The sequence below is a fragment of the Schistocerca americana genome, chromosome 7 (genome assembly GCF_021461395.2).
Source record: "Schistocerca americana isolate TAMUIC-IGC-003095 chromosome 7, iqSchAmer2.1, whole genome shotgun sequence".
Taxonomy (NCBI): domain Eukaryota; kingdom Metazoa; phylum Arthropoda; class Insecta; order Orthoptera; family Acrididae; genus Schistocerca; species Schistocerca americana.
Window position 1 is genome coordinate 105,646,360 of NC_060125.1, and position 13,298 is coordinate 105,659,657.

General features: G+C 43.0%; 1 protein-coding gene across 1 annotated transcript in view; it reads left to right on the top strand.

The window, feature by feature from the left end:
• LOC124622745 (zinc finger protein 74-like) overlaps positions 1 to 13,298 on the top strand; it is a 559,769-nt gene that overhangs the window by 507,137 nt on the left and 39,334 nt on the right. Inside the window, exon 6 of the mRNA XM_047148535.1 lies at positions 10,664 to 11,278. Coding sequence (XP_047004491.1) covers positions 10,664 to 11,278 — 615 coding nt within the window. The remainder of the gene's footprint in view (positions 1 to 10,663; positions 11,279 to 13,298) is intronic.

Here is a 13,298-nt window from a genome sequence, read left to right on the forward strand (position 1 = left end):
GAACGTACTCCGACATTTCTCTCTTTACTTATTCTGATCAACACTAAACTGACATAATATCTTTAGCGCAACGCAATCTGACTTTTAAAAATCCGTACAAAAGAATGGCCCTGAGTAACAATAACCTACACCATTCATGAATCAGTTACCTCACAAAAATCTTCGTTACTCGAACTACTGCAATACAGCGAGCACCACTACTGAGATTCAAACTACTGAAGGCACTAACTACTGATAGGCATAGTCAGCAAATGAAAGATTTTGATAGAGAACAAACAATGTATTTACCTTAATAATGTTCCAAAGTCATAATATAAATATATATCAGTTCATAACATACAGTCTTACAAATTTACTGTCTCTGATGGACACACGTCCAGATCATCTACTCTCAAAACTCCGCCATCTCTCTCTCCACATCCACCACTGCTGGCGGCTCACCTCCAACTGCGCAACGCTACGCGCTGGTAACACCCAACTGCCCAACACTACAATAGCAAATTCCAACAATGCAAACCAGCCACAGACTGCACAAGCACAGTCAGTGATTTTCATATAAAGCGCTACGTGACGTTACCAACATAAAAACCTAGACAGCCTGCTTACAGATGGAATGAAAGGAGACATCAGCACGTGACTTGACAGGAGACAGGGCTTCTGTTGCTAAATGGCGAAATGTATTGGCCTGTGAAGGAATTTCAACAGCAGTGAAGTCTGAGTATTGGGTCCCTTTCTTCTCGTGAGTTTTGTGGGCGGTACAAAATGTTTAACGACACTGATAGACAATAATTTGATTGGCCAGAAGAAGAAAGTGTGCTAACAAAATCGGTATGTGGTTATGCCTAGGGAGAGAGCTCTGAAGAATGCAAAGAGGTTGCCACGGAGGCACACTTGTCGTTAATACACGAAAGTGGACGCCTGCCGAGACAGTAACGCAGACACTGGCTGGGCGTCAGTCGTCTCTGCGCCGGCAACTTCCAAAGGCGTATCCACCGCTCGCCGAATCTGCGGGAGATACCACCGACAGGCTCCGGCACGCCTTCCGGCCGTTCTCGGACATCCAGTCAGTCGTCTGCAGCGCGCCTCCCTACGCACCGGCGGCAGCCTGGCCATCGCCCCGTAACTACAATACAGCTCTGTCATCGAAGTCTGCCTGCCCAGTTCCGGTTGGCCCACACCAACCGTGGTCAGACCCAGATAATCTTGTTACTGGTAACAGGCAAACCATTAATTCGCTTCATTTACAATTAGAAGCAAGCGAGCTCCTCGCCCACGACTGGATGACCAGAGGGCTGTCGAAGGTCGCCTGCTTTGCGGCATCATACGGATGTTCTGTGGAGGGGCAGATGGCAGCAGGCCGCTCTGCTGGCCGTTTTGCCGTCTTCCCACGTGTGGACTGCTACTTCTCTATCGAATACCTCCGCAGTTGGCATCACGAGGCTAAGTGCACCGGTACCAGTCCTAGCACCGAGGAAAATCCTTGGAAGTACAGGGGATCGAATCTGAGCCCTCCGCGTGGTAGCTTTCCATGCTGATCATTCATCTATGGAGGCGGACTTTTCGTTTATAATAGTAAATAGCTGAGTACCGTCCTTGTCCGGGTATGTATTTATACAAATCTTCTCTTACGCCATCTTCCCATGCCGCTCCCTCAGTCCATCTCCTCATATCTCCATTCACTCCTTCCTCTCCCTCTGTCAGTCTGCTCTCCGGCCCTCCGTCCATCTGCTCTTTCCCCCTTTGTCCATCTCCTTCTCCTGTTTTCATTCCACGCCCTCCGCCTTTACTCTCTGCCCGTCTTCTGCTGTCCCTATTTGTCCATCTCCTCCTACCCTTCTCTCTGTCCATGTGCTCCCCTTCCCTGTCACTGTTCCTCTCCTCCTCCCAGTCTCTACATCTAAATCTACATCGATACTCTGCCAATCACATTTAAATGCCCGACAGAGGGCTCATGAAACCACCTTCATAATAATTCTCTATTATTCTAATCTCATACAGCGCGCGGAGAAAACGGGTACCCATATCGTTAGGTGCGAGCTCTGATTTCCCTAATTTTATTACGGTGATCGTTTTTCCCTATGTAGGTCGGCGTCAACAAAATACACTACTGGCCATTAAAATTGCTACACCAAGAAGAAATGCAGATGATAAACGGGTATTCAATTGACAAATATATTATATTACAACTGACATGTGATTGCAGTTTCACTCAATTTGGGTGCATAGATCCTGAGAAATCAGTACCCAGAAGAACCACCTCAGACCGTAATAACGGCCTTGATACGCCTGGCTATTGAGTCAAACAGAGCTTGGATGGCGTGTACAGGCACAGCCGCCCATACAGCTTCAACACGATACCACAGTTCATCAAGAGTAGTGACTGGCGTATGTGACGAGCCAGTTGCTCGGCCACCATTGACCAGACGTTTTCAATTGGTGACAGATCTGGAGAATGTGCTGGCTAGGGCAGCAGTCGAACATTTCCTGTATCCAGAAAGACCCGTACACGACCTGCAACATGCGGTCGTGCATTATCCTGCGGAAATGTAGGGTTTCGCAGGGTTCGAATGAAGGGTAGAGCCACGGGTCGTAGCACATCTGAAATGTAACGTCCACTATTCAGTGTGTCAGTGCCGAACAAGAGGTGACCGAGACGTGTAACCAATGGCACCCCATACCATCACGCCGGGTGATACGCCAGTATGGCGATGACGAATACACGCTTCCAATGTGCGTTCACGGCGATGTCGCCAAACATGGATGCGACCATAATGATGCTTTAAACAGAAGCTGGATTCATCTGAAAAAAATTACGTTTTGCCACTCGTGCACCCAGGTTCGTAGTTGAGTAAACCATCGCAGGCGCTCCTGTCTGTGATGCAGCGTCAAGGGTAACCGCAGCCACGGTCTCCGAGCTAATAGTCCATGCTGCTGCAAACGTTGTCGAACTGTTAGTGCAGATGGTTTTGTCTTGCAAACGTCCCCATCTGTTGACTCGGGGATCGAGACGTGGCTGCACGATCCGTTACATCCATGCAGATAAGATGCCTGTCATCTCGACTGCTAGTAACACGAGGCCGTTGGGATCCTGCACGGCGTTCCGTATTACCTTCCTGAACCCACCGATTCCATATTCTGCTAACAGTCATTAGATCTCGACCAACGCGAGCAGCAATGTCGCGATACGATAAACCGCAATCGCGATAGGCTAAAATCCGACCTTTATCAAAGTCGGAAACGTGATGGTACGCATTCTCCTCCTTGCACCAGGCATCACAACAACGTTTCACCAGGCAACGCCGATCAACTGCTGTTTGTGCATGAGAAATCGGTTGAAAACTTTCCTAATGTCAGCACGTTGTAGGTGTCGCCACCGGCGCCAACCTTGTATGAATGCTCTGAAAAGCTAATCATTTTCATATCACAGCATCTTCTTCCTGTCGGTTAAATTTCGCGTCTGTAGCACGTAATCTTCGTGGTGTAGCAATTTTAATGGCCAGTAGTGTATTTTCCCATCCCGAGGAGAAGTTGGTGATTAAAATTTCATGAGAAGATTTCGCCGCAACTAAACAGGCCTTTTGTTTTAACGATATTGACCCCAAATCCTGTATCATTTTAGTGACAATCTCTCCCCTATTTCGCGATAATACAAAACGTGCTGCCCTTCTTTGAACTTTCTCGGCGTACTCCGTCGGTCTTATCTGGCAAGAATAACACAACACGCAACAGCTCTCTAAAACAGGACGAATAAGCGTAGTGTAGGCAGTGTCTTTAGTAGATACATTTTCTGTATACAGTGCCAATAAAATGCAGTCTTTGGTTACCCTTCCCCCCAACTTTTTCTATGCGTTCCTTCCAATTTACGTTGTTAGTAATTGTAATTCCCAGGTATTTAGTTGAATTTACGGCCCTTGGATTTGACTAATTTATCGTGTAACGCAAGTGTAACGAATTTCTTTTAGCACTCATGTGGGTGACCTCACACTTTTCGTCGTTTAGGGTCAATTGCCAACTTTTGCCCCAGACAGACAACTTTTCCAAATCGTTTTGAAATTTGTTTTGATCTTCTGATAACTTTACTTGTCGATAAGCGACTGCGTCATCCGCAAACAACCCAAGATATAGCAAAGGGCCTATAACACTACCTTCGGGTACGCCTGAAATCTCTCTGTCCATCTCTTCCTTCTCTCGCTCTCTCTCTCTCTCTCTCTCTCTCTCTTAGTGTTATCACAACGACTCCAACCGCTAGCTATTAGTTCTTACCCTCACAGTATTTCTTTGCAAATAATAAGTAAAATATGTACCAAATTTGATTGAGATCGTTCCAGGGCTCAGGATGAGCTTCTACTCGTGGTTTTTCGCACGTACGAATATGTGAAATATACAACACGTCTATTTAACATATTTGACATGTATTAGTACACATGTTTCACATGCATCCTAGTGAATTTCACCCTGCTGTTCCATATTCAAGAATGTCAGTGCTTATGACGTCATATCTCCTGAACTATGTTTTCTACAATAACACATTTTTGTAAGTACATTCAGCGTTATACATGCAGACTGCCTGCAAAATTTTTATTAAATACTTAAAGTAGTAAAAGAGTTTTGCTATTTGGGGAGCAAAATAACTGATGATGGTCGAAGTAGAGAGGATATAAAATGTAGACTGGCAATAGCAAGGAAAGCGTTTCTGAAGAAGAAAAATTTGTTAACATCGAATATAGATTTAAATGTCAGGAAGTCGTTTCTGAAAGTATTTGTATGGAGTGTGGCCATGTATGGAAGTGAAACGAGGACGATAAATAGTTTAGACAAGAAGAGAATAGAAGCTTTCGAAATGTGGTGCTACAGAAGAATGCTGAAGATTAGATGGGTAGATCACATAACTAATGAGGAGGTATTGAATGGAATTGGAGAGAAGCGGAGCTTGTGGCACAACTTGACTAGAAGAGGGGATCAGTTGGTAGGACATGTTCTGAGACATCAAGGGATCACCAATTTAGTATTGGAGGGCAGCATGGAGGGTAAAAATCGTAGATGGAGACCAAGACATGAATACACTAAGCAGATTCAAAAGGATGTAGGCTGCAGTAGGTACTGGGAGATGAAGAAGGTTGCAGAGGATAGAGTAGCATGGAGAGCTGCATCAAACCAGTTACAGGACTGAAGACCACAACAACAACAACAATCAATAAAGAAGTCATCAAGTTAAACATGCTTCATGCGGTACTTGTGCTATAAGAACGGCAAAAATTTAGTAAGCGATAAACTTTTTTTCTTTTCCTCATTTTTCAGGAGTTGTCACACAGAAGAAGTTTCATAAAGGTTTGAAATTATATTTAAAATTCGGTGAGAGTCACTAAACTTCTACGCTTTTGATAGTTAGGTGGGTCTTATCCTTACAGCAATTCTTTTCGGACGGTAAGTAATATGCGCACCAAGTTTTATGAAATTGGTCTTGTGATTTAGGAGGAAATGTGGGACATACACACACGCCTAAACACCGATATACTGCACGTATATCCGTTTTCATAATATTATATACATCGACGCAAATGCTGCCTATGGGACTGTAGTAACGCAACGATATATTTTTGATAATCAGTCTGCCTTGTATAGAACATCGTTATTTAAATTACTTGCACGTATTCTAACTGTATATGTAACGTGACGCAGTTACGGTACGTGACCAGCATTCACTTTTTCACTGTGCAGGTAGATGAAGTAAGCTTTGTGAATCTTACAGTACCAGGATATTACGTGATGGAAGACCATGCCCGATCCGTCCTCTATTATTATCCAGCAGAACTTGTGTTTGACCTCACACCCGAGTTTGATTTTACTTCGTTTTAGCACGCTGCTTGGGAGTGCATTGAATAGCAGTTATCGGTGAAGTATGTGAAGATCGTCAAAAATAATCGTAATCTGATGCGGTGTATTAGCACGACAGATATAATAAATAACCATCTCCTGGTGTAGCGACAGTCTGTAGTGTTGGGACGGCACGGTGGGAAAAAAAGAAAAAGATGGGAGTTTTCTTTAGCTGGCCTTTTATATAATAGGATAATCTCCGGATAATTACTAAGAATGTGAGAGCTTAATGGTTCTCAATACTATTGGAGGATTAGATTCTAAGACGTAAACTAGATTGACAGCGAAACGAACAGACCAAACTCCTTTGATCTCCGGTAAACTTTCCGAATCGACGCAGCACGTTACAGACTGCACTGGACTGTTAAATGACAAGCTTTGTACTGACAGGCTACTGTAGATTAGTAACGTCTCTCATGTTAAGGCAGCCCCAATATCAGTGGACTTTACTATCCGTTATATGGGACATATTACAGATATAAAAAAATGTACATACCGTTGCAAGATTCCACTTCCATAGACAGTTTCTTCCTTTCTGAAATAACGTTAAATGTGACACTGAGCCCGCATCTCGTGGTCGTGCGGTAGCGTTCTCGCTTCCCACGCCCGGGTTCCCGGGTTCGATTCCCGGCGGGGTCAGGGATTTTCTCTGCCTCGTGATGGCTGGGTGTTGTGTGCTGTCCTTAGGTTAGTTAGGTTTAAGTAGTTCTAAGTTCTAGGGGACTTATGACCACAGCAGTTGAGTCCCATAGTGCTCAGAGCCATTTGAACCATTTTTTTGTGACACTGAACTTCAGCAAGAGAGTGGACTTTAGTTCCCATATTGAACCTAATTCGACAGTATATTTGTCCATAAAAACCTCCACAGGTGTCTTTATACGTTCATTTATTACACCACATTCGATTATGTTAGAAATGAACATCTCTGGCTACCCGGAAGTTAGCCGATTTAAGGCTAAGAGCTATTACAAGATGCAAATGGTATGTGATAAGTAACACACCGAAATCTCTTCCAACAGTAATTACTTTTGAATACATTATGGGAGTGACAGTGAGCAATATGTTACAAACATTTACTATTAAAAACAGTCTTGATCACAATTTATTTAGTACCGTGACCGGTTTAGACCACTGCTGTGGTCATCTTCAGACCAATGAGTAAGAACCTCCTTCTAGAACTAGCAGAAGGAGGTTCTTACTCATTGGTCTGAAGATGACAAAAGTAGTGGTCGAAACCGGTCACCGTACTAAATAAATTGTGATCAAGACTGTTTTTAACAGTAAATCTTCCAACAGTGTTTGTAGCTAATACTCACTAAGTGCATCCGCGTAATAATTCAAAAAATACTTAATCGCGAGATCAAGCGCTAAAAGGTAATTGTAGAAAGACTGACCACTGCAACATCTAAATCTACCGAAAGTAAACGCAAAGTATATGTATTTAAAAAGAGCAGCTAAAAATTCGCGTGACTCTTTGCTGAGAGATAGCCTCCACTCCTTCCCAACTAATTATGTAAGTGGAGAAGATATATGGCTTAAAGTCAAAGACATTAATAAACGATTGTACTGATCCCCCATGGTACACAAAAGAGGTCAGGGGACTGTTGCAGAAGCAACGAAAAAACCATGCGAAACTTAAAAGACTGGCAGTGTTTTACTGACGCTCCAAAATTAGCACAGAGTCCAACGCGAGATGCTTTCAATAGATACCACAATCTCGAAATATGACAGAAAAATCTAAGAGGTTCTGGTTGTGTGGAAGGTACACCAGCGTTAAGACACAACCAATACCTTCACTGCACGAAACCAAGAAGGGAAATAGCAATGGCCCGCTGAATTACAAACCCGTTTCACTAACGTCGATTTGCAATAGGACATCGAAATATGCACTGTGTTCGAACTTCATGAATTACCTCGAAGGTAATAGTCTACTTAAACACTCTCAGCACATATTAAGAATATATCGATAATCTGAAGCACACCTAGGTCATTATTTGTACGTAGTTGTCTGTTGTATTGACAGGTGATCTGAAATTGGTTCTGTATTATTAGATTTCCAGAAGACTTTTGACACAGTTTTTCCAAGCTTCTTCTAATCAAATTTCGTGCCTATGGAGTATTGTTTCAGCTTTGGGACATTTCCTCTTAGAAAGGTAGCAGTTTTTAGTAATTGGCGGTAAGTCGTCAAGTAAAATAGAAGTGATATCCAGCGTTCCCCTACAAAGTGTTATAGGCCCTCTGCTACTCCTACTCAACATAAACTATTTTGGAGATAATCTGAGCAGCTCTCCTAGAATGTTTGCAGATGATGCTGTCAATTACCGTCCTATAAAATCATCACAAGAGAAAAATCAATTGCAAAATTACTTAGCCACTGTATCTGAATGGTGCGAAAAGTGGCACTTGTCTCTGTGAGGTCATCCACGTGAGTGTGAAAGAAATACGTTAAATTTCGATTACACGATAAATAACACAAATTTAAATGCTGTCAATGTGACTAAATACATTGGAATTACAATTACGATCAACTTAAATGGCAATGACAACATGGATAATGTTGTGGTAAAGGCAAACCAAAGACTACTTTTTATTGGCACAACGGTTACAAGATGCAACAGGTTTACTACGCTGGAGTGCTGCTAGGTTGTTCGTTATCCTTACCAGATAGAATTGACTGGGAGGTCTAAAGAAGTTCATAGAAAGGCAGCTCCTTTTGTATTATCACGAAATAAGGGAGACAATGCCACTACTAAATGCGAGTTGGGATGACCATCATTAAAACAAACGAATTTTTCGTTACGACGAAACTTTTTCACGAATTTCCGGTCACCAGCTTCGTCCTATGAATGTGAAAACTTTTTATTATTTCCAAATGTGTAGAAAAAGAAATGATTATCACAATAAAATAAGAGGAATCAGTGCACGTACAGAGCTTAACCGTAGAAAAATAGACCGAAGGTGTTTCAAATAACCCTCTTCCAGTCACTTTAAGTGTGAACTGCAGAGTTACCTTGTAGATGTAGATGTAGATTTAGATACAGATGTTAAAGGCACATGCTAGGTGCGTTAAGTGAATCAGTGTGTTCGTCATGTTCCAGCTGTGCCATCAGCGTTAGGTTTACTGATCAGACATTTTTTGAATCACGGCACCGGAAGACTTCGTATTATTTTCGTAACTGTTGGTGAATTTTCCATGTATAACACACATTATTTGTGTCTTTTAATAGATTTTAGCATGATCTGTTCTAATTAAAGTGCTGGTCACCGTAAGATGTCAGTTTTAACAAAAACAGTTGTGACGTAATAATCGCACATATAGCGACATCTTTCGTACTTTTTTTATTTATTTTATTTATTTATTTATTGTTCCGTGGGACCAAATTAAGGAGAAGTCTCCATGGTCATGGAACGAGTCAATACATGAAATTATAACACTATATTAGGAACAGATAAAATGAAATATAAAAAAACATATTCAGGTGACAAGTCGTAAGTTTAAATGAAGAAAATCAACAATGTAACACTGGAATTTGCTTAATTTTTTAGCTCTTCCAGGAGCTCCTCGACAGAATAGAAGGAGTGAGCCATGAGGAAACTCTTCAGTTTAGACTTAAAAGAGTTTGGGCTACTGCTAAGATTTTTGAGTACGACCACATTATCCAGCTGTGGAAGCACAGATCGATCAAGATTATTAACTATTTTATATGTTCTCCATTCCAAATCCGGAGGCCAAAGGCACACAACAGACTACTGTAAAAACTGTTCCAGGACTACAGACCACTTAGTTTCCTGTCTAAAGTAAGCAGTTTCTGAATGAGTTGTTATTAATGTGAAATTGAAACATCCCCATAGAAAAATTAATGAATTACTGTGCTGATAAACCTCTTACATTAATTGATTTTCAAACAGCTGGGCAGAACTGAACGTACTCAGACATTTCTCTCTTTACCTGTTCTGATCAACACTAAACTGACACAATATTTTTAGCGCAACGCAGTCTGACTTTCAAAAATCCCTACAAAAGAATGGCCCTGACTAACATTAACTTATACCTTTCACAAATCACTTAACTCACAAAAATCTTCGTTACTCGAACTACTGCAATACAGCGAGCGCCACTACTGCCAGCTAAATAAAAGATTCAAACTACTGAAGGCACTAACTGCTGATAGGCATAGTTAGCGAATGAAAGATTTTGATAGATAACAAGCAATGTATTTACCTTAATAGTGTTCAAAAGTCATAATGTATATAGCAGTTCATGACATCCAGTCATACAAATTTACTGTCTCTGATGGTCACACGTCCAGATCATTCGCTCTCAAAACTCCACCATTTCTCTACCAACATCCACCAATGCTGGCGGCTCACCTCCAACTGCGCAACGCTACGCGCTGTTAACAGCCAACTGCCCAACACTACAATAGCATATACTCCAACAATGCAAACCAACCACAGCCTTCACACAGCACAGTCTGTGATTTTCATATAGAGCACTACATGGCGTTACCAACATAAAAACCTAAACAGCCTACTTACAAAATGTGAAGTGTTTCTGTATTATAGATAATCTACACCTTGTTACCATGACGCAATATACTCTCGTGGATGCCGAATATCAATTAAATTCCCGAAGTTAGTTCAAAACCTTTTATTTTATAACTAATCAGTCTCAGCTTCCGGCTCTCGTTCGTGGGTTCCAACTGCGCTCCCAATACCGCCTGTTCACAAGTACTGTATTGAGTCCAGTACGTGCGCTGCTACACTCGTGGTTGTCTTCCGTCCACAGCATCTAGACGGCCCCGGGGCGCCGACTACGCGCCAAGCCGTCCATGCGGAGGAAGACAGCCCCCGCCTGAAGCGGCTGCTGGGTGGGGGACCCCCAGACAAGAAGGCGCGGCCAGACACCAACAACAACAGCAGCAGTCTGACGGCCGGGACGTCACCGCAGCATCTGCAGCATCGTCTGTGGGTCTACCAGCCGCCTCCACCGCCTCCTCATCCTCCTCCTCCTCCTCTTCCTCCTCCTCCAGCAACAGCACCAGCACCACCACCACCACCACCTCCACCAACAACAACTGCACCTCTCGGCGTAACCCCCCAGCAGATCCATCCGCATGCTCAGACTCTGCTACCACCTCCGCCGCCCCCAGCGGCCCTACCACCTCCAGTGATGCCCTCACATCAGCCAGCACTCTTCCAGGAACTGCAGCCACCTCAGCCTCCGCAGTCGCAGCCTCCGTGTCCCCTTCGACAGCAGCCGCCAGACCCACCAGAGTCATCACGGAAACCTCAAGACCTGGTGGCAAACCCGGTCTCAGCCGCCGAGACCGCCGTTGATCCGCAGAGAAAACATAAATGTGAAGAGTGCGGCAAGCTCTTTGGCACCAAGACGTCTCTCAAGGTATGTACACTTGTAAACTTGTTCGCTTCACTGAATGAAGTACAGAGATGAGTGCTTAAGTAACTAGAACGGTAGGAACAAAACTATTCAGCGTAAACTAAGTAAGGGAACGACTTCAGGATGTGAATGCTGCGCAGATAAGGAACGATATATTCATATCATTTGTGTAAATAAAATATGAGTCTGCAACAAAGGAATTATTTGTTGCAGAGTGCATTACACGATTCTCATTCTTGCCTTCTCCCAGTTCCCTATGGAATCCGCAATGTAAGACACTGGTTTTGGCAGTGGTAGTGTAATTTCATGCCAAAATGCACCTCCTGACGCCACCACTTTCCAAATAACGAAATCTGTGACAGCTTCAGTCTGTAGATCTTGTGGTCTAAGGTGATAAAGTTTTATAAGTGTTTGCGGAGGGTGTGACTTAGGGGGAAGTGGCTACCGTACGGCATTTAGCAAGCTGTGTGCGGAAAACCGCTTTAAAGCTACATCCAACCAGGTGAGCTCACCAGGGCTCAATCCACAACGAGGATTCGATTCAGGGCTACATAGCTCTCGATGTCAGCTGTCTGGATATATATATATATATATATATATATATATATATGTGTGTGTGTGTGTGTGTGTGTGTGTGTGTGTGTGTGTGTGTGTATGTATATATATATATATATTGGGTGCAATATAAGCGCTCATATGTTGCAAGATATATTTTCTCACTCTTTCGAAGGGTCCAAGCTGTAACTTAATAGAGCCACAGGCTATATGGACTCTCTGCTCAAGCTTCTGAGTGTGCCAAATGCCTGATAAGGAGTAAAACTTGTTATGTGTGGAGATTTTCGAGAATGAGATTTTCACTCTGCAGCGGAGTGTGTGCTGATATGAAACTTCCTGGCAGATTAAAACTGTGTGCCGGACTGAGACTCGAACTCGGGACCTTTTCCTTTCACGGGCAAGTGCTCTACCAATTGAGCTACCCAAGCACGACTCACGCCCCGTCCTCACAGCTTTACTTCTACCAGTACCTCGTCTCCTACCTTCCAAACTGTACAGAAGCTCTCCTGCGAACCTTGCAGAACTAGCACTCTTGAAAGAAAGGTCCCGAGTTCGAGTCTCGGGCCAGCACACAGTTTTAATCTGTGGAGATTTTATTTAAGACCTGAGTTCTTTTGTGATTTTTGAGGCTGTTCTTCAAACAATGATTTGTCCAACTCATTCAAGTTTCAGTGATCATGATCCACAATGTTTATTTCAGTTTTATGAGTGTTACTCCCTGTTCCACGTTTTCATGACGAAAGTGCAGTGGAAATTTCTGTCTTCCCAGACAACAGCCATGTTTATACTTACCTGGTTCGCTGAACATTCATGAGCTCCATCGAAACTTTTCCACTACTTCAAATCTTCACATAGTCTCCGTAAGTAGAGTGGATACCGAGTGTACATTCTACCAATATTTTTTGATATTCTATTCGCGGACTGAGGAAGATGTGTGCATTAACCCGTCATATATTTTGGTAAACTTTTAGTAAGATACACGATGGTGGAAGTATAAAGGTCATACAGTGTTCTTCGAATAAGAATAAAAGAAACTTATCTCCCCCAACAGGAGCAAATCATTGCATAAAGGTCACCGACCACCGTATCGGTGTCATTCGGATGCGATATACACAGGGGCCAGCACACTGCTCTCCCGATCGTATTGTTTAAATTTACAAAACGGATTTCCCAAGCACTACTGTGCTATTCATCCAGTCATTCCTGTTTAAATTCGCTGAGCATTTCTGTTACACTTTCGTGTGGGCTATAACGAAATTTTACTGTCCTAACACCTAACCTCTTCAATCTCTGCTGTCGTGTCTGCTTGGTAAGGACACTAATCACATTAACAACAGAGTAGATGCACTGGCTTCTTGAAAGAGATTTCCTATACAGATGTGTTGCATTTTCCCAGTAACAATCTTACTTCTTGCATTAGATATCCTAATAATGGCATTATGTGATTGTCCCATGTTGTGTCGCGTCT